We start from the raw sequence: 21,725 nt of genomic DNA, 5'->3' as shown, positions 1-21,725 counted from the left end.
GAATGCTTTGATTTCTCATCCTCTGAACACACTGGTCAGATTAGAGCTTTGTGTGTGTGTGTGTGTGTGTGTGTGAGAGAGAGAGAGAGAGAGAGAGGTCTACATCAAAGCATAGATATTGAACTGAACAGGATAGATCCATGTACACATGTCTGTACACAGAGACGTGCAGGTTGAAAGCTGCAGCTGATTGGCTTAGCCCTGTGGGTCAGAGGTCTGGGGTCAAAGTTGGAGTTGGGTTTTAATCCCTTCCTGTGTTTTCCTGCAGGAGCTCGTTGGTGGATTTAATACGAAATCAATGCACGGGCCTTTACGCTGTTCATCAAGAAGTGACTTTACCGTTAGGTGTGACTGAGCATGCATGCACAGTACTTTTCTGGCAGTCCAGTGCTGATGAAGTTATTGCAATTACACACAAATTCAAGTCACATTTAATAAAGACGAGGGCTGCAGCTGAAAGTATTTTAATTGTTGATTCCAGAGCTGAAACAATTAGTCAATGAATCGATGGGTCGATCAGCAGAAGATCAATCTGCTACTGTCGTAATAGTGAATTATGTTTTTTTTTTTTTTTTTGTCATTTTGTTAACAAAAATGTAGTCTTAAATGTGAGGATTTACTGCTTTTCTCTGTTTTATGTGACTGTAAATTGAATATCTTTTGCTTTTGAAATCTTGGACCGACAAAATGATAATCCTTAGTGGCAGTTGAGTCATCGCTCGATTGGTTTTTTCAATTGATTACTGTGTTTGATCTGTAAAATGCCAGAAAAAGGTGACAAGTGCATTACAGTTTCCCAGAGTCCATGACATCTTCTTGCCCCATATTCCTCTCCTCTGATTGGTCTCTCGTAGCTCCTAAAAGCAGGTCAGAACCATCAGATTGAGTTTTATACTGTACTATCAGTAAATAATAGTTAATTATGACTGCAGAGAGTTCACTGGTGTCATGTAAAATACAGAACTGTAGTTTAAAATGTTTTGTGTGCACACAGGACCACAAATTCCATATTTACATGGTAGTCATGATTTTCCACTGCCTATAAAGCCCCCCAGTGTTTGCTGTAAAGGAAGGAAGTATTTCCTATTCACTTTTCCTGCCAGTGTTTTTCCAGCCAGTTGGGGGATTCAACAAACTCTAACCTCTGGTTTACCTCCACCCTGTTGTGTGGCTTCAGTGACTACATGCAGCTCCATTAGTTTGGGTGCTGGGTTTCTGGTTTTGACACTAACTGCACCGTTGACTTGAGTTTGCTTAATGCACACCTCCAAGTGATTGATGGTTTTGTGTTCACGCTTCTCTATTATCTGATGAGTCAGGCGAGTTTTAACAAGACTCTTCTTTTAACTAAATCTCTCATTTCCAAGAAGTCATTGAAATAAAATGCCAAGCAGTGATTATTTCCATCAGCTTCTGTTGATGATGAGCATGCATTCGAGGACATGAGGAGATGAGATATTTACTCAAGCTCTAGTAACTCTGACACATGATGACATTTCATTGCTGCTTTCAGTCTTCATTGGCAGTTGTGCTCTTGTAGCAGTTTGATTAGTCACCTCTGATTCTCTTGTATCTGTGGTTTATTAATTAGCTGTGAATATAGGAGTGATGTGCAACGAGGATCACTGTTGACTGCTGCAACATATGTATTCTCTATTTATTTTTGCTGCTTTCTGGTGCAGTGGAGTCATGTAGCAGGGGCTGACAGCAAGCTATTGGTTTTTATAGTACAGCAGAAGATAATGCAAGTAATAAAATGTCCCATTGAAAAGTCCATCAGTCTGTATTGCACCTTCACGTCTTCATCTGTAGGGATTAATTGAGCTGTCTTTTCTCTCCCGTTACACAGCGCTGACATGATACTGTTGCTCTGTTTTTCTCCCAAATTAGAAACCTGCTGCCTCATTGTATGGAAGCCATTGAGATGACTGAGAAATATGCACCAGGGATTGCTGTGACACTAATATGAGACATGTACATGAGAAAGAAAAGCATCAGATGCTCACACTTGAGAAGCTGCAACCAGCAGGTTCCTGTCGTCTGGCCTGTCACGCAATTCGCTTAATTAGATTAGTATCAGGGCCAACACTGGTGCAACCCTGTTCATCAATATGACAACCTTTCCAACCTCTGCCAATCCCAGAATCATTTCATAATATCAAAGTGTTTTTTACTTTAATGCAAGCTGAGAATATGCATAAAACAGGTCAATGAAAGTGTGAGTGGAGCCAGTGTTGTCTGTGGCTGCTCCTGCAGGCTGTGTTTGTGCACTTGTGATCACTGTACATGAAGATGTGTTTACACTACGAACACGCATACGGGTGCATGAGAGAGTTATGAGCATGACAACTTTTCCACTTCTGTCAAGCCTAAAAACATTCTGCAGTATTCCGACATTTTGTTTTTTTTATGTTCAGGCATTTACGTGCAAATTTCATGCATACAACGACAGAAATGTGACTGTGGGTAGAGCCAGTGCTTCTCACAGTATCGACAGTCGGGCTCTTAATGTTGCACACGGCCTGTAGCTTCTGCTTCAGACTGTGTTTGCACACTGCTGATCACTGTACATGCAGATGTGTTTGCACTGTAAATGTATACGATCCGGTGTGTGTGTCCACGAGACAGCAGTAGTGTGTTGTAGAAGTTAATTGCTTAGTTGATTGACAGCAAATTAATTGGAAACAGTTTTTGCAATTCATTTAGAGATTGTCTGGCCGTTTTGCTTTTGTTTGATTGTGACCATAGATATACAGACGGAATAAAACCAGGAACGTGGTGCTCTCAGTTCATATAGTGTGCATCCCACATGTTATTATTGGCTGGTCTCCTCAGTCTTCTCTGATACTGAATTTTATAGTTTGGGATTTTGCACAAAACAAGCAGTTTAAATGTCATCTTTTAGAAAATTGTCATTGCCATTTTCCTCTGTATTCTGACATTTTCTAGACCAAGAGATGAATCGATTACAGGAGAAAATAATCTGCACATTTGTGCATGTTGAAAATGTCGCAGCACTGACGGTTATGTAGACGCCATGACACTTCCCAAAGCCGAGGGTGGGACAGGGGATTACGGCTGTCCCGTGTCACTCCCTCTCTGTCACGCACACACACCAAAAAACAAACACACGGGCGTAACTCCGTCACGTAAGCGGCCCATCTGTCCCCTGAGACCAGCAGCTGGTGGGTGTCCAGTATGAACCTGACCTCTGACACCCTGCAACAGGAAATGTCATCCACTGTATCTACTGTATCCATCCAACGCGCGCGCACACACACACACACACACACACACACACACACACACACACACACACACACACACACACATCCTCCCCTTGCCATTAGAATCATTAACTGGACACTGATTATATTAAGGCTGGACCCACAAGACTAATTTCACTAAGTGCAAAAAGCTTGTGTTAGAGAGTGTGTGTGTGTGTGTGAGTGTGTGTGTGTGTGTGTGTGTGTGTGTGTGTGTGTGTGTGTGTGTTATGGCCTCTGGTGCATCTTACCTTTCTGACATCCCATCTCTACTGAAACTATTTAGCCGTCCCCTCTGGTTCAAGTCAAGTTGATGCTGGTCGCAAGAATGACCGCTTTCAAAGGAAGCTGTTGTTGTGTGTGGAGCAGGAGGAGCAGGGAGACTGGAGAGGAAGGGGCTAAAGTGTGTTTGTGTGTTTATGTGTTACAGCTGCACAGTTAAAAGAAAATGTTTAATGACTTCACATCGTCGCGAGTGCAGCCGTTTCTGAAATCCCTCCAAACAAAATATTAAGTTTTAATGGCTGCAAAAATCTTTGCTTTAGAAAAACTAAACAAATTATTTATTATTTATTAGCACTACATCTGTTAAAAAATTATGTAGAAGAAGCCGTTTCCAAAATGCTATGCTGCAAAAATGCTATTGAAGAACACGAGCTGCAGTCTCATTGAGTGACTGTAATCTGACTGTGGACTAATATATCTGCGTCCACTCACTCAGTGTGTTTCCAAGAAGTGTTTTTGTTGTCCTGTTATTTATGTAACCGTAGCTCACATGTTGAACAATGATCTTAATATCACCTCTTCCTGGTATTGACACTGTTTCCTCTCTGCTTGTTCTCTCCTCAGATCACCAGAAACTGGAGCGGGAGGCGAGAATCTGCCGTCTGCTGAAACATCCGAACATAGGTGAGTCGTTTGAGAGAGCCAGCAGATTCGTTCATTCAGAACGTCAGGACAGTCACATTAACCTGTGTGTTTTACTTTTAATGGTGACATGTAGATGTGTAGTGTGTGTATGTGTGTGTGTACATCAATTACTCATGAATCACATAAATCTGATTATACAGTCACATTGTGGGGACTCGCCTTCCTTACGGAGTCTTTACAATCAGTAAGTTTAGGTGAAGGTGAGGCTAAGTCTCCGGGAAGTCAATGTAAGTCTATGCAGTGTCCCAAGACGTAATGGAAACAAGGCTCTGTGTGTGTGTGTGTGTGTGTGTGTGTGAGTGTGAGTGTGAGTGTGTGTGTGTGTGTGTGTGTGTGTCTGTGAGTGTGAGTGTGTGTGTGTGTGTGTGTGTGTGTGTGTGTGAGTGTGAGTGTGAGAAACCAGACAATAGGAAGTGGCCCCTTGAGAAAGGAAGGAAATGGCGAAGTGTCTTTGTGGCAGAACAGCCAAGTGTCTTATCATACAGTGTGTCGCCCAGTGCAAGCAATACACACACACACACACACACACACACACACACACACACACACACACTCACTCACACTGAGTATGATAACAGCCTAATAGGTATGGTTTCACTGGTCTCTCTTTCTTCTTCGTCCCACCTGATTCCTGCTTCCTCCTCGTCCTCTTCTCCCTTTCTTTTCCTCCCTCAGGTGCTCTTTTCTTATCCTGTTCTCAGGAGGAGAGCAGTCAAGTTTTCTTTTCTCTAAATCGAACTCGTCTGAAGCGAGAAAAGAGCAATATCCAACATTTTCGGGCCTAATTTGAGCCTTGAAAGAACGGAAGCTGTTGGTTAAAGTTGAAAAAAGAACTTTTCACCCCGCTGTGTGCGGTGATGTTTCCTGCCTGCGTCTGTGCCCATTTAACAGAGAGACAACCTAAAAGGAAATTACCAGTATCACATCAATTATGAATGATTAGAAAATGGCAACCGTTCTGTCAACTTTGTCATCCAGGCGCCAACAAGCCAGGTGGCTCTCAGGCTTTAGAAACCTACTGCGGCGCCTTGGAGAGGATCGTTTCAGATAGGCAGGAAAACCTGTGCTGCTGGAAACCTCGTATCCTCGAGCACCGTGTTCCACTTGACCTTCTCATGGTTATGGATGAACGTACCATAATAACATTCTGCTGATTTGTGTCAAGTGTGATTCTTGTGCTTTGTGATCAGTAACTTTTGGTATTCAAAATGCAAATGTAAAACACAGCTCATCTAAACCACGGCTGCCCCCGATACACTCACATACACAACTCCTCCAGATGATGACTCATGAAGAGCTTCCATGAGGAAACATTATTTATATGAACTCATTTCTAATTGAAGTTTCTTTGTGTCTCTCCTTCAATAGTCCGACTCCATGACAGCATCTCAGAGGAAGGCTTCCATTATCTTGTCTTTGACCTGTAAGTAAATCACATTTATACACACAACAAGTAATCCCTGACTTCACAGCAGTGCCATGCATGAGCTTTCCCGCTGAGCTGCCGTCACGAAAAGGGTCAGTTTACTCCTAAATGAAGCCCAAAGGTGTTTGATAATGAGAGCTGCTGACAGTAATTTGGTACCAGTTTTTCACACATTTAATGTTAACTTCACTCCCCTTTCATCATGTTTATCCCAGAATTTACTGAGAGTGTAAGCTTCTTTTTTATATTAAAAATTGGCCATGTATTCGCAAGTTTCAGCCAAATTACTTAAAATAAAATGTCTCTCACAGTTGCAGCCACCTTGCTGCACATTTTAATTGGGTAAACTTGTGTTTCACCCATTGAAATGTGGTAGCATTCCACGGTGTCTGATTCTGTTTGGTAGGATTCAGCACATAATTGCTCGGGTTTGAGAAACAGTGCTGAAAAGGTGTTGCTGAAAGTTTCAGGTCAGGCTCTAGTTTACTGTTTCTGAGGTACAAATAAACCAGACATGCAAGTCAGTCTTGTCCAGGCTTGTATTATCAGCAGCCGCTCAAGTGGCCTCGTAAAGCAGCAGTTAGAGCAGCAGTTACGCATACGCATTAACACACATGTTGGATTGATCAAAATAAGTCTCCATTTTCTCTCCGTCTGTCTGCAGTGTCACTGGAGGAGAGCTGTTTGAGGACATTGTTGCTAGAGAGTATTACAGCGAGGCAGATGCCAGGTACGGTATGCCATCATGCTAACATCTGCACGTTAGCTAGTGCATGTTGTGTGTTACAAGTAAAGTTTTTGAAGGCCACCAAAGTAAAACTTCAGGCTGCCGAAGCAGCAAAGTTATGAAAGCACTTCTTTTTTTCCCCCATTTGAATCTCACTTAATGTGCTTTGTGCTTCAGTAGCAGAAGCAGTGCTTGTGGTTCCTGGCAGTTCTCTGAGGTTGTTTTCAGCAGACGCTACGCACTTTATTTTTGACCACGTGTCTCAGGGCTTTTAAAGTTAATTCCATTAATAAATGATGACAAAGCTGCTCGAAGTTTTTAAACCTTTTTTTTTGCCTGTTGTCGGAAGGTGCAGATGTTTTTTTGCACCTGTCTGGATTGTGCAGACTAGACTTTATATAATGCTCTGGCTGATTGTGGTCAGTCATGTTGCGATTAGTTAATTGACATAAACATAATAATACAATTATATCAACATAACTAAAGTCTGCGCCTTTAAAGTTGAGCTGTGATCATTAGAGTCATGGTCCAAGTTTTATATCACTCTGTGTGCCAGTGCCATGTGCAGAGCTGTTGTTCAGGGGGTGCATGACTCCATCTTCCTCGTCCAGTGAGTGTGATGACAGGAGAATCTTTGTAAATGTCATTCCCTAATCATCTTCAGTATTTATATGCAGTAGACTGACAGTTGCTTCAGAGTTTAGTGTATTATTTTTGCTTCTTTGCTGGTGCCCTTTTTCCCCTCCTTCAGTACAAATACAATCTGAAATCTCCATCACTCGCACCAGGTGGGAACTCATGACGTGATTCCAATGTCGAGTCAGTTTGAGCTCATAATCCATCAGATCATCATGTGTTTTGAGCTGATGCTTCATCTTGTGGTGGAACTGGGCCTCTTGCTGAAGCCTGCACTGATAATAAACAGGTCAAGTCAGGTGGAGGTTTTCTCTCCAAGCAGAGCTTTTACCCCGGGCATGTAGAGGGTCTCAAAGGATTTCAGAGACACCTTAAGCCAGGCCTCACATCCATACAAAGTAGCAGAGGAGAGGGCAGCTTCAAACACTTTCTTTTTTACACTTAATGGGGCATTACACACACGGGTGAACAAAGTGGAAGCCTGGGCACCCAAAACATTCATGCTTTCAGCACCAAAGCCCAGAGAGCCGTTACCTCTGACACACCATGACGACATCCTCATCGAGATATAACATCATTTTAAAAGCGACCAAAAACACCAGTTGTGATCGACCATGACGGAATGAATTTGTGCCTTATTTTATACATTGGTGAGTGACAGATGTACAGTGCAGTTAAAAAGGACTACCACAAAGCTAGTCAGGGCTAGCAAGCTCAACCTTTTGGTTGTGTGGAGGTTGGACACATACATTTGGGATTAGTTCTCTCTGTTCTGATATTGATCTGCACAGATAATCCTCCTCCAAAGACGCTGTTTGAGCCAGAAAAAAAACAAAAGCCGGAGTGATATGAGGTGAAGACTGTTGGAGACGGCAGGAGGGAAAATGTGAGGGGATGCACACACTAAAGTGAGTGAGGACAATGCTCCACGTTAACACCGGGAGCTCTTCTCTTCATTCTGTTGTGAGAGAGAGGACACCGCTGTCCCTGAGTCTGTCTCTGTACGCCCTCCTGCTGCTGACCTTCACTTCACCTTTACTGATGTCAAGCTCAATTTAATGTAAAAGAAACAGGAGTAATTTTAACTGTGCATCAGACCAGCAAATTTGGTGATATGTAAGCTGAGGACAAGCTTACATAATATATCCCCGCCGCACACACCCGGCCCGCTCCACTTCCTTCCACATAAAAATGCATCCAGCTTTTCTCCCGCATACACACATTATTCTCCTCTACAACTACATGCAGATTGCAGATGGTGTCAGTATGATGCTCGTGAATTGCAGGTGTATTTGTGAGGCCATGCTCGTGCATTGGTCATAGATTTACCAGTTGGTTTGATTAGTGGAATGTGTCAAAATGAGCGAGAGGATTGTTGCAAATCTAGCATGTTCAGTATTTGGTGAAACAAGCCTGCCTGCAGGGATTTGCTCCTATTCAGCCACAAAAGCATGAGGTCGGGTTATGCCGGAACAAAACTAGTTCATATGGGGAGTTTTTCTGACCACACCAGTGAAAAGCCAGCCATCGTTGAGAGAGGAGAGGATGTGATATTGCTTAAATATGCAGATAACGGCGCCCTTTCTCAGACAGTCTCTGCTGGAAGGCTTTCATAGTGTCGTACTTTGTTGTTCACATGAAGTCGTGTAAAAAATTTAAAGAGAGGTGGAGAGAGAAGTTCAAACTCTGCTTACTGTCTCACCTCCAGACAGCCCGAAGTGGGTGTGAATGTCGTTCGAGTCGGGCACTGATGTTGTTCCAGTGTTTGTAAGAGTTGAGCTCTGGGCTGTGGTTGTCTATATACTTTTGGCCATACAGTGCAGTAGCTAAGCTTAAAAATGTGGCCCATGGAAGAGCTGGCTGCTGTCGACTTGCTGTAGTGACAATCTGGTGTGCACAGCAGGAACTTTTTACCTCAGCTCTTTTGATTTGCCATCTTTCTTTTCCTTCTTTCCGCGGCCTGTCTCAGCATGTCTCTCTCTTGTCCGGGTTCAGAAGTTTTTGACCTCTCTGAGCTCAAGTTGACGTCTGTTTATTTTGGCTTGATATCTGAGGCTCTATTATGAGCTCACAAAAAAACATCACCATTAAAGATGCGCTTAAAGGACCAATGAGGAGGGCATGGTGTTGAGTTTGTCTTTCCGTCTTCTGTCTCCTCCAGCCACTGCATCAATCAGATCCTGGAGAGCGTCAGTCACATCCACCAGCATGACATTGTGCACAGGGACCTCAAGGTGAGTTATCATGTTAGAATACGATATAATTATTGTATAAAAGTCAGCTATAAATAGGGCTGTGTTGTGAATGACGATGAAAGGCATTTGTGGAAATTCACAACAGGTCTAAACACACACACACACACACACACACACACACACACACACACACATTCGTGCAGACGTCATGCTGTGACGTTAAGAGCAATTTAAGAGATGAGCGTCATCCCATTCTTTCTTCACCTGCTTTCTCTCCCTGTATCCCTCCCCTCTTTCCTCTGTCCCCCTCTTTCCTCTGACTCCCCCCCCCCCACACACACTGCTGAGGACTGACGAAAGCAGACCAGCTGCTATTAATAGCGGGTCGGTGGTTGAGATGACGGCCAGTGACGATTTCCCCTGTAGCGAGACTGTTCACCCCGACCAGAAACAAACAGCACTCTGACCTCTTCAGCTGCGTCGTCTGATTTTAATAAAACAGGGAATGTAAGACAGCAAAGGGAGCTGAGGTTTAAACACCTGGATAATTGCATTGTTTTGAGTCCAGAGTCCTAAACTTTAATAGTTTACTTTACAATCTGGTCCATTACTTTTATGTGACAGAGCAAGATTAAACCATAACTCAAGGGTAAGGAGACTAGTTTGACTGGAAAATAAACATCTGTTTTTGTGTTAAAGTGGCGTAAATGGTCTTTTATTGATTTTTAGCTTGCATATGGATCTCAATATCAAATAAACTTAAAGAGGGAAGCCTTTAGAACGACGATAATGATAATGATGATAGGGGAAATGTGTCTGGCTGGATTTAGGCGAAATGAGCCTAAAATGATGCAGAGGACATCTTTTAATGTTTCCATTTGATGGAATCAAACAGCATAAAAACACAACACCTTGCATTTGATTAATTCACCCAGTTTAAACATCACAGTACTTCACATTATATGACTCGCAGACTTAGAAGCGACTTACAGTAAATCCATTATCCCCATAATAGCTTCAGTGAAGAGCTGTTTTAGAAAACATCTCAGAGCTGTCCGAGTAGAATATGATGATTTTTCCAACCTCAATTCTGCAATAACTGATATTTTTTTGCCACTTGGGGTCAGCAGAAACAAGTTGTAAACATACCATCAATATATCCTCTTTCAGGTTTTCAACTTGTCAACAAACAGTTGCCTATTTAATCCATTTAAGTCAAATTTTCAGTCTTTTCATTCTGTTTTTGCTCTTCAGCTGCTAAATACTCCACTATGTCCAGCAGCTAACTGTGTCTGTCTGCAGTTTGGTGCAGAGCAGGTTGTGCACAAAGTGTTTTTTCACTGAAAACAGCTGCCTTCTGCATTTCAAAGTGATTCTTTGAGAGCGGCGAGAAGCAAACCAGTAAGGTTGTTGGCCAAAAAGCTAAAGAATCAGGTGAAGCTCAATATGAAGCTCTGTAAAGCTGAGAGGAGCTGCAGATTAAAGGGCTTCATCACTGTGAGCGACCTGTTGTCACGTTATCATTTGATATGTTGTTTTTGTAAAAATATCAAACATATGTGCTTTAAAGCTACTTGAGGAGAAAAAGGATGTGGTCAACTCTTATGTTAGCTCTGATAAACCCACTGAATGCTACCTGTTCATCACCAAACAGCAAAGTTAGCAACTAGCTGCTGAACATAGTGGAGTATTTAGCTGCTAAAAAGTCGTAGTGGGGACCAAACCAGAGCTGAAAGGGGAGTTTAATATTGGACTGAAGCGGCCAGACACATTGCTCTGTATCTGCTGGATGTGCAAATAAGCAACTATTCGCTAACATGTTAGCCACCACAACTTGTGTTTACAACTTTCACTGCCCCCAGGTGACCAAAAATTCTGAGAGAAAAAAACCCTCCAATCGTCTGACAGCTTAAAAAAAAAAGGAGCAACATCTGAGTTCATTATTTTTTTCCAAGAACTTCCTGGGGATAAAGCTGCCAGAAATGACATCTGTATTGGAGCCATGAAAAAAAAACGTCAACAAAGTGTGCCGTGGAGAGCTGTGACATCACAGTCGTCATCCCGGCATCTTGGGAGGGCCACTCGCTGAAGGGAAAACAAGAATTAGAGAGAAAGAGTTGAATGCTGTTGGCTGGTGGCAGGCTGGGTTGCCATGGTAACTGTAGGGTGAGGTCACCCGGCTGCTGCAGCGCCAGCGTAGGGACTCATTATGCCACCTCCCATCTATCTGTCTCTATCTGTCTGTCTCTCCCTCTTTGCTTTCACTCCAGCCCTTTACCCTTTTCTCTCCTTTTCCTATTGTGTCACCTCTGCCCGATAGAAGGGGGGGAAACGGTAGGAGGGAGGGAGGGATGGATGGATAGATGAATGGATAGATAACTACGTGGAGAGAGAGAGACTGACAGATGAGAAGAAACAGACCAGGAGCACCAAGACAGTTGTGTCAGACATCTGTCTGTCCGTCTGCATTTGAGGCGTTCATCTTTGTGTGGCCGGCTAACCACTGCAAGACACACGCACGCGCAGATTCACCGGGTACCGGCCCATTGGATGTGGTGTTAGCATGCTGTTATCTGGATATCTGATCATGGCCCTTTGCATCTGCATCTAGTATGGTCACTTGGAGACCTTCGATTCTGCCAAGTCTAATATGCAAATTAGGTGGAAAGAGGCAAACAAGGTCGGAGGTCAAGGGAAGCAATGTACCTACAAGGCTAAGGCAAGGGTCACCCAACAAGTGGAGATGGCTAAAGGCATCCGTAGCCTAGTTTTTGGTATTCTTGCTCACGAGGCTAACATTATTTGTATTGTAAGAAGCTAACTGTTGGCAGTGGAGAAGCTAGCTAGCACTAGCATGGTCACCACAGTCGGTCACTTGGCCCTTATCTCGCACGTCGTCCCTCGATCGTCTCCTGATGCAACACTGCCGTATGGACTCTGTTTTCATGTCTCCTTTGTCGTCTGTGGCTTTTTGACAGGCAGCTTGACAAAGAAGGAGCTGTCAGAGTTTCATAACCTTTCAGCATTAATGCAGCCAAAAAAACAAGTGAATTATGAAGAAAAACCTAAAATGCGTGAATCTAGAACAGCTGTGCAGCTATAACCGGTAGCTGACCTTGCATCATGTCACACTTGACCTGACGTCTTTCCTCAGTTTCTTCTTCCTCTCCTCTCTTCCTCAAGTGAGAGGAATTATAATATAAGGAGATGCAAATGAAGAAAGCAGTTAAGACAACTAAACACAGTTAATATGTTCTAATCCTGACTTTTTGCACGATTATGTGATCAGAAGGACAGTGTCAAGACGCTGTGTTAAATTCAGTGACAGCTGACTGCAAAGGTCTTTCCTTTAGGGGAAGCCTTTGTTGCCTGTTTGACCAAATCATGCCTCATTACTACTGTAGATGTCATCGTGCTCCTGCAGCTCATCCAGTCATGCAGACACACAGAACATTTCTTGAAGGAGGGTACATGCTGATCTCTTTTGCCCTTAAATGTTTTTTCCCCTTGTTCCTCATAACTGTGCTCCAGTTAATTTCGTGGCATGCAAAACTTCAGAGTTTATCCAAGGAGAAATTTCACAGCATTTCCTTATTTTCTTTGCTGATTAAATGATGACTTTTATACCTGCAAGTGGAAATAAAAAAACATTAGCTACCAATGTCTTAAATTTGAGCATTTGCTAATCTTTTAAAATTTGAAACCTTTTTGAGTGTTAGCCAGACAAAATATGAAGCTGCCGTGTGATGAGCATTTACATATATCTATATTTCATCCTAAAGAACGGTTTGTCTCTGCGTTGCAGCCGGAGAACCTGCTCCTGGCCAGTAAGATGAAGGGAGCAGCGGTGAAGCTTGCAGACTTCGGTCTGGCCATCGAGGTGCAGGGGGACCAACAGGCATGGTTTGGTAAGAAATAAAAATAATTTTAAAGTTTATTCTCTGTATTTATTGCACAGTGTCCACTTTCAGCAGCAGTGTGAGCTTCAGCAAGAAAACCACCATCACAGTCTCATAATCAGAGAGAATACTGTGCATTATGCGTTATTTGTATTTTCACAGGTTTTGCGGGAACTCCAGGATATCTGTCCCCAGAGGTGTTGAGGAAGGACCCGTACGGAAAGCCAGTGGACATATGGGCATGTGGTCAGTTTCACCTTTTCTGTCCATTTGCTTGTTTGTTCACTAATATTCATGAGCGAAATGATGCCTCTGAAACTACTTCTTCGATGCATCTTGTGTTTTATGTGCAGTATGTTCATTTTGTGTGTGTGCCAGGTGTGATCCTGTACATCTTGTTGGTGGGCTACCCTCCGTTCTGGGACGAGGACCAACACAAACTGTACCAACAAATCAAGGCCGGAGCATATGACGTGAGTACTTCTCTCTCATTCTTGTAGTTAACTCATAATATTGAGTCAGTTTTAATAGTTTTGCAGCATTGAAGGCCAGCATGGTTATTGACTGAGGACTTCACTGTGACTGCATGTTTATTTTCCATAAGGACACGGTCTGACACACAAACTAGACAAAACTATTTGCCATTGTTCACACTTTTCTGGGAGTTAGACATCCTCATGACCCCCAGTCTCTGCCCTGGGTGTGCAGGCTTCAGTCTTTAAACCCACTGGGTCCCGTTTGATGGTGAAACTTGCACCGCTGCCTGCTTTGGCAGAAAAACATGCTGATGAGGCCAGAGAGAGCAAACAAAATCTTTTGTTTTGTGTCGTAAAACAAAAGAAAAGCTGAGGGAAACTACAGAGTAGGTGCACCAATATTATCAGTACAACAACAGAGCCGTGTTATCGTCATCCCTCTGCTGCTCTGGGTTCACTGGGAGTACTGAAGTCTTGTTTCTAGTTAAACATAATGTCAAATAAACAAATAATAATAATGTTATAATTAAAAATAATAATATTACATACTTTAATTAATTCCAGTCAGTCCTTTTTTGCTGAACTCTTGATTGATATCAAACTACCATCAACTAAACTTTCGTGTGTTCCACTTTTTCCGTGAAGGAAACACTTGTTTTACTGATGGAAGTGAGTGAGTCCAGTAGTTTCATGGAACTCATATTTGCGGGCTCATCGCAGGCTGACTGACTGAGCTCCATCTAGGTTCACGAAACCTGAATTCTACCTCACAACCTGAATCATAATTTATGTGAATGAGGAAAAGCACGCTCCAGATGAGCCCTACAGGACACCTTCAGTTCATGCCTCACACTCTGAAGTCTGTCGCGCAAAGTAATTTAAAAATGTAATTTTAGTTTTTAATTGCTTTCTACTGTTATTGCCTGATTTTCATCTTGCTGTAGAAAAAGAAGTGAAACACTAAGAGAGAGCAATGGGCTTATTTATCACATGTCATCATCCTCTGGGAGATGGGAATTTATTACCCGTATTCATTTTCATAATTGGAAGCAACCACATCTAATGAATGTACGTATGAGTGTTGATATGAAGTGACTGTGACAAGCACTTTAATAATCTGCACTATCATCACTGTCATGCAAATACCTTGAATCTTGTTTCTTCTCTTCCCGTCAGTCACTGACAACTGACGCTGAAGTGTTTGAAGTAAATGTGTCCCGGCAGCTTGCTTTGATTTTTATTAGTAGCCATGTTTGCTGGCGCTTTGTGCTGCCTGGACTGGAGGGATGAGGGTGCCAGCTTTGAGTAACTGGAGTGAGAGAAGCGATGCTGACGTTGACTAATAAAGGGCTTCTTCCACTGACTGCAGTTTTTCCTTAAACACAGTCATTGAATTGATTTTTTTATTTTTGTGTCATAGCGTTGAAGTAATCCATCGAGGAAAGACATTAATCATTGCACCGTTCCACATATTAATCATGTTCCAAAGAAAAGAAACAGAGTATAGTAACAATAAAGCTGCAGTACTTATACAATATGTTTGTTTCTTGGCCTCCATGCATTGTCCAGATAAGTGCAGAAGGATCTATTTCACAAGCTGTGTGTCCGTCAAGGTGTTTGTAAGCACATTTTGAGCTTGGTGGAAACAGCAAAACTGAAACATGGCCAATCCAATCCCTGCAGACACCTCTCCGTTTTTCTCTCAGGTGCTTAAGGCGACTTGTGCTGTTTCTGGTTTTTAAACGTTCTTCTTCTTCTACTTTTTATTATACTCATGCATAACGTAGCTTATCCCGCCGACTTGTGACAAAACTACATTTTGTGCAGCCCAATTTATTCACTCCAAACTGGCTTATGGAAAGCACCTAATTCACATTGTCTTTGTTTAGTTCTTTTTAAGAAATTTCTAAATTTCTCTTAGAATGTGATTGACAGCAGACGGAAACTCGGCCACAGAAGGCCAGATTCAATAAGAACACTGAGCTGTAACATGAGCTGCAGTTGCTGTCTGTGTGTATTCACTGCCTGGTTTACTAATCATCAAGCATGATGATTGTTAGCATAATTGTTAGTACATTAGGAAGCATAGGAAATGAAGAAGAGATAAAATGCAACGATAAGACAAATCAAAGATGCACACAATATTCCCAAGGCATTCATTCAAGAGTGGGAGAGCAGCACATGGAGACGGTGTCGAATGGACATTAATACACTGAAATAAAGTTCAGTACCAGCCTGGAGTGATTTTACAGTTCATTAATGGTAAAGTTCAAGTTTAATGAACACAAAGCAAAACTCCCCGGCCAGTATTCGTCACCTCGTCTTCAGAGGCAGAGAGTTCTTTCCCTAAAATTAAAAGACAGTCGCAAATTGGTTGAAAATCAGCAGAATACAGAAGCAGCCTGCAGAATACAGAAGCAGCCTGAAACGTGGGCTACTTCTCTAACCTACTGCATCTGTTTGATAAATAAATACAGCGTTTGTGTTTGCACCTGCAACACAAAATCCTGAGCAACTCCGGCTGATCCAGACGCATGCGTATGACTTTAGAAGTATATATGAGTGCACATGCATGTTGCCTTAAGCCTTAAGTTCTGGCATCAAATGTTCAATGACAGCATAATGACAGTGATATATATTCTTAACATCCCTTCTTCTTTATCTCCCTCTTTCAGTTTCCTTCTCCAGAGTGGGACACGGTGACCCCCGAGGCCAAGAATCTGATCAATCAGATGTTAACGATTAACCCTGCCAAAAGGATCACTGCCGACCAGGCCCTGAAGCATCCCTGGGTCTGCGTAAGTCACACTCTTCGTCCTCTTTGGTCTTCACTTCAAATGAAATCTTACTGGGGAAGATGTCTGTGCCGTCTTTCTACCTTATGAAGCAGCCATTCAATCTCTGAATGGCAGCACGTTAAGACCAGCAGCTCACACACTCACACTCCAGAGTCCCATTGTAAAATATGTCATTTTTGGCTCTGCTTTTCAAAGCAGCACAGTCACATCAAGTAGCCTAGTGTTATAGTAATGAACGGCTAAACACAGAGACCTACATCATGTCCTCAGGCAGAATTCGTAGTTTTGGCTCGAGTGAAACACATTCAAAGCTCTGAGTTCATTAATGTCACACGCTCAAGACTACATGTAAGAGCTTCAGACAGCAATGAAGGTATAACAGGAGACCGTACGTGTGGAAATATGTGGCAGTGATTGGCTGATCATATCCTCTGTGTTACTGGAGAAGCTTTATATCATGGCCATAAACACTGCAATACCCGTGAGCCTCCATCGCCTCACAGGAACCAATCAGAGCTGCGGAGAATTCAAAACACTGTTGTAAACAAACACGCCCATAGATGTCGAATTTATCCGAAAACGCAATTAGCTGTTTATAGTCTCACCTAATGTTTTTATGCTCACAGGCTTGTACCTTCAACTTTTTATCGAAGAAGCAGATATTTTTTTAATGCGCTCCTTAATCATTTTACGGATGATTCATGCCTTTCCTGTAGATACGCTCCACCTGTGAGTCACCCAGCTCTAGGAAACAGGAGCTCATATCTGTTATTTTCATTTATCAGGACTCATTTAGAATCGATTGTATAGGAGTGAAAGCAGTGCCGTCCCATCCGCAGCACACCGATAACGGCGCTACGTCGAAGTTAGACGTATCTGTAATGTTGTTTCCTCTCCTCTACATACAGCAACGCTCCACTGTGGCCTCCATGATGCACCGCCAAGAGACTGTGGAGTGTCTGCGGAAGTTCAACGCCAGGAGGAAACTTAAAGTGAGTGTGAACGCAGTCTCTCACACACCAACACACACACACACACACACACACACCTAATGCAAACTCATTTAATGCTGATTTTCGTCTCTTTAGGGAGCTATCCTCACGACGATGCTGGTGTCCAGGAACTTTTCAGGTGAGCTTTGGCAGCGATGCTAATCGCACACCACACATCAGGAGACAACGATTTGATTTGGCCCATAAACTCCGAACCAGGGCCCAGTGCTGCTGATGGTATAGTGGAGTGAAGCCATGCAAAGAAGCACTTGGATTTAGAGAAACCGACAGTTAGACAAGTCTGTTTTGTCATTATATCCATTAATAATGAAGTTTTGTACACTTTTCAGGTGATCACTTTACCCTGATCTGATCTCTCATAGAGGCCCGTTGATTCGTACTGCTTCCTGTCTGCGATCCGTCTTTTCTTTGGCCTCAATCTAGTCCCCTTAACCGCACATTTTTATGCCTTTTCATATTTGCTTGTCAGCTTTGTCTACAGTTTTTGATTTCGCACTTCAGGGTCTTGGCTTGGATTTCCTGCTCGTAAGCAGTTTGATCAGTGAATACACAGTGCTCTTTTGATTGAACATCCAATTTGTGGGCTAGACGATGGCCTGGCGAGCTAATGCATTAATGCTATTGGCCCTGTTTATATGCTTTCATGTAAGTAAAGCAGCTCCTGTGGATTAGAGGCAGCTACTTTCTACTGGTCAGGATTGATCTGGGATGAAGAAAGCAGACAGGCCAGACCTCTGAATTACTTTAAACCGTAGGCATGTTTATCAAGTTAATGTCCACAGGAGACGCAGGTATTTTGGTGCTGAGAAGATTTCCCGTCTGCTGCCTCACTTCATCCTAATAAAAAGGAGTTAGGTGTCAGAAAAACACTTTCTGGAAACCAGTGTTTTGTCATTCTTGTCTAATGCTCTGAAGTCTATTAAAATTTAAGAAATCCAGAAATTTACAAGGCTGTCAGACTTTAGCAAGGCTCTTGTCCCACCTGCGCCTCCACATTGAATCCCTCTCTGTCCGATAGTGGGACGGCAGCACACCAGCCCTGCCGCTACCACCAGCACGGCAGCAATGGCGCAGGAAGGTACGTCTGCTCGAGGGGTTGTCAGGCACTGCCAACTTCGTACTCAGGCTATTGGCATGTGGCCTGGGCTGCTTGAACCCCTCCACCTGCTGCCTGCTGCTACTGCTCACTGATGGGCCACTTTTGAATGGTCGTCATTGCACTGGGGCATCTTACACACACACACACACACACACACACACACACACACACACACAAACACAAACATGCAAATGGAAGCCACAGATGAAGCTCAGCTCTTGACCTTTCAGAGCTGCTGCGTGTGTCGATGCTCTAATGAACAGAGCTCCTCTCCAGGACTGGCTATTTAATTTCCTGTGTCGAGCACAACAGCCATTTAACTGACACCCAGCATGACCCTCTGACCTCCCTCCAACCACCGCATCTGCCACATAGCAAAGCTCTGTTTACACATATCTACATTAACACAACTGGTGCAGGCTGCAAACATTTTCCTCTGCAGTGCAACCATTTTAACCTTTTATATTACAAATATAAATAGACACGGCAGCATTCAACCTCCGCAACACACTCCCAGTTTTGCCTCCTTTGAACTGCTTTGTATCCACAGTACTCGGCAGATGCCCAGTCGATGCCTGCCTGTGCTCGCTGCAACCTTCCCTCCGCATGGCTCTGGCACTAACAGCCAGCCAAGCATGTGTATGAGCACACAGTACAGCACAGTATGCCAACCTGCATGGGAAGCTGGATAAACCGAATGCACAGTGTCCTTTGTTATCTATATTTCTTTGTCTTCTCACTCCTGCCTGCTCTGTTGTCTTTTTGTGAACAGACTAAACCACAAGAAACCTAAAGGCGTCAGTATGCTTCAAACAAAGTGCTTATAGGATCGTCAAACAGCATCTGAAACCACCTCCTCTCAGACTTTTCCGACGCTGAATTTTGCATATGACATATGTACATTTTATCATATAAATGATATTCTATATAACAATTTTGCATGTAAGGAAACCCCTACTGCTGGTGGTGTCAGTAGGGTGTTTTAAAGACTTTTAAAAGACATTATCCATGTTCTGGTTGGTTGTACGGGATCCACACTGTAAGTTACCTTGATGAAGTTTAGTCTTAAGGCCCTTCTAGAACCAACAATCTGAAATGCTCGTCTTCTTCCTTGAAACTGTGCTCCGATATCCTCATTGATACAGGTCATTGCGTGGGGTCCCTCTCTGTGACGGCTGGCTTGTAGACGAGTTTGTGTGAAGCATACTGAACCCTTCACAGGTGAATGTCAGTCACATGACGGGGCGAGCTGCTTGCTTAAAAGCGGTTCACACAGGAATTATGGTTTAATCGATGGTTTAAGTGGATGCGGGTTGTTAATTAAGGATCTTGATTATGATCAAATTCCTTTGCTTGATTATTACATCCAGTGTAAAGAAAGGAAAGTGGTTTTGAGACGACGTTGGGAATGAATCCTCAGCTCTTTTTAAAATACAGACTTTGACGTGAATGCTGCATGCCGGACATGTTGTTCAGCCACCGTCATCGCATGAAGCCACCACCTGTGTGAAGTTGATGCCTTTTAACATACAGTAAAAGGTGTTTGTGCCTGGAGTTTGTCACCTTGAGTTTTCAGTTCAGATGTTCAGATGCAGATATTAAATACATCACTGTTCTCTTGCCTTCTTCATTGCCCTCCTTCCTACTTTATAAATGGAAGGTAAGGGAGGATTATTGGACATGACTGACAGAAATATGAGTGTTTATACTGTGAGAGTGTGTTTATTTTTAATGTTTGTGTGTGCATGTGTTTGGACATTTCTATTCAGTTTCCTGTTAAGTTGTGTGTGTTGCTGTGATTTCTATGTAAGTCTGACTTTAACTTCATCAGCATCAGTGGTTCAGTTGACAAGTGTGTTATGTTTTCTTTGGTGATATGAAATCATTTCAGTGAGGATCACAAACAGGTTGTTTAGCATGTTTTTCCCCCTGGAGGCCTTCAGGAGGGAGGAGGATTGTCTGCAGATCAAAACATTGAACCAGGATCAATTTATCTCGTACTGGTGGTCCTGCTTAACTGTGCAGCCTTAATGACACTGTTTCTACAAACAGGAATGAATGTGGGTTAAGAAATGTTTAAGAGAAAAATAAATGAAGTAAATGGAAAGAGAAATTTGATACTTGATCTGATGAAAATTAAAAGTGTTTCACAACAGTGCAAAAGCTTTAGTTTAAGATTGTAGCTGAAAATGGAAATAAGAAACTGAAAATACAAGAAAAGCTTGAAGATGCATTTCTTGATTGTTTTTATCTTATTTTTTGGTACCTCTAAATGTTCAGTCTTCTTACTGTTGATGTTTTGAAATTAGCACGTAAATCTATGCAGGCTAATTTCTGCCAGGAAAGCTAGAAAAAGTCATGTATCATAAGAATGGGTAGTCATGGTCAAGATTATGAGACCGTTATTGGAATTGTTATCTCATAATCTTGACCTGCTATCACACAATTTTACCTTAATATCCCACAGACTCTGTAACAAAATCACCACGTGTATTTAAAGAAAAATGAAAATGTAAAAGGGTACGTGGCTCCAAAGCTAAGTAATTATAGTTAAATAATAAAAATGTTCCAGAACCTTTAATCGGATTTCTTGGTTTTAAAAGCTCACTTTTCATTTTCAGTTTCTGGATCATCAATATCAGATTTCCTTTTAAACATTTGACTGATTATCCCCGGGAGGGTTTCGAGTTGCTCTGACCCTAACCCACCTGTACTGGACCGTCTTTTTCTCTAGTTTGTCCCACTGACTGAATCTGACTCATCTTTTCTCTTTGTTTCAGCGTGCAAAACCTTACTAAACAAAAAGTCGGACGGTGTGAAGGTAAGCTCTCTGACCCGTGAGGGTGAGTTTCATTGACGTTACGCTTCCTGTCTTACTCTTCCTGTCTTCTGCTGTTGTCTCCCTTTTGGTCTGTCACCCTAACTTCTCTCTATTAACATGTATCTTTTGTATTATGAACACATGGAAAAGCTTTATGTTCTTTAAGTTGGGTTACCTCTGTGCTCTGGGGCTCATTTGTTAGTTTCTCTATTAAATGTGATGTATAGATTTTTGTGGCTGAGTTAAAGGATTGATCTTAAATCTAAAGTAGCTGTTTGATCATGTTCACGAGCTAGCAGTTAAAGGTGGGGCACAGGTAATGCAGATTTGAGATTAAAGTGAAAGTAAGGACGATGACAAGGATCAAAAGGCCTTTAAATGCTGTTTGTTTGTCTTTGATTCACAGCGATTCGAGCTACCGTCATGTGTTTTTGTTTTG

The 21,725-nt window shown here is 42.6% G+C and overlaps 1 protein-coding gene across 28 annotated transcripts in view; it reads left to right on the top strand.

Moving 5' to 3' along the window:
- camk2g2 (calcium/calmodulin-dependent protein kinase (CaM kinase) II gamma 2) overlaps positions 1-21,725 on the top strand; it is a 59,294-nt gene that overhangs the window by 24,168 nt on the left and 13,401 nt on the right. For 17 of the 28 annotated variants that reach the window (XM_076742845.1, XM_076742862.1, XM_076742861.1 and 14 more), the window contains exons 3-14: positions 4,116-4,175; positions 5,565-5,619; positions 6,287-6,352; positions 9,147-9,219; positions 12,986-13,088; positions 13,242-13,325; positions 13,458-13,552; positions 16,231-16,353; positions 17,262-17,345; positions 17,442-17,484; positions 18,385-18,444; positions 21,246-21,286. In XM_076742845.1, the coding sequence (XP_076598960.1) occupies positions 4,116-4,175; positions 5,565-5,619; positions 6,287-6,352; positions 9,147-9,219; positions 12,986-13,088; positions 13,242-13,325; positions 13,458-13,552; positions 16,231-16,353; positions 17,262-17,345; positions 17,442-17,484; positions 18,385-18,444; positions 21,246-21,286 (887 nt within the window). The remainder of the gene's footprint in view (positions 1-4,115; positions 4,176-5,564; positions 5,620-6,286; positions 6,353-9,146; positions 9,220-12,985; positions 13,089-13,241; positions 13,326-13,457; positions 13,553-16,230; positions 16,354-17,261; positions 17,346-17,441; positions 17,485-18,384; positions 18,445-21,245; positions 21,287-21,725) is intronic. The other 11 variants (XM_076742868.1, XM_076742867.1, XM_076742864.1 and 8 more) reach the window with 1 other exon arrangement.

Source organism: Chaetodon auriga, chromosome 11, assembly GCF_051107435.1.
Source record: "Chaetodon auriga isolate fChaAug3 chromosome 11, fChaAug3.hap1, whole genome shotgun sequence".
In the NCBI taxonomy this organism is placed as follows: Eukaryota; Metazoa; Chordata; class Actinopteri; order Chaetodontiformes; family Chaetodontidae; genus Chaetodon; species Chaetodon auriga.
Note: the sequence above shows the minus strand (reverse complement) of the source record. Positions and strands in the feature narration are given on the sequence as shown.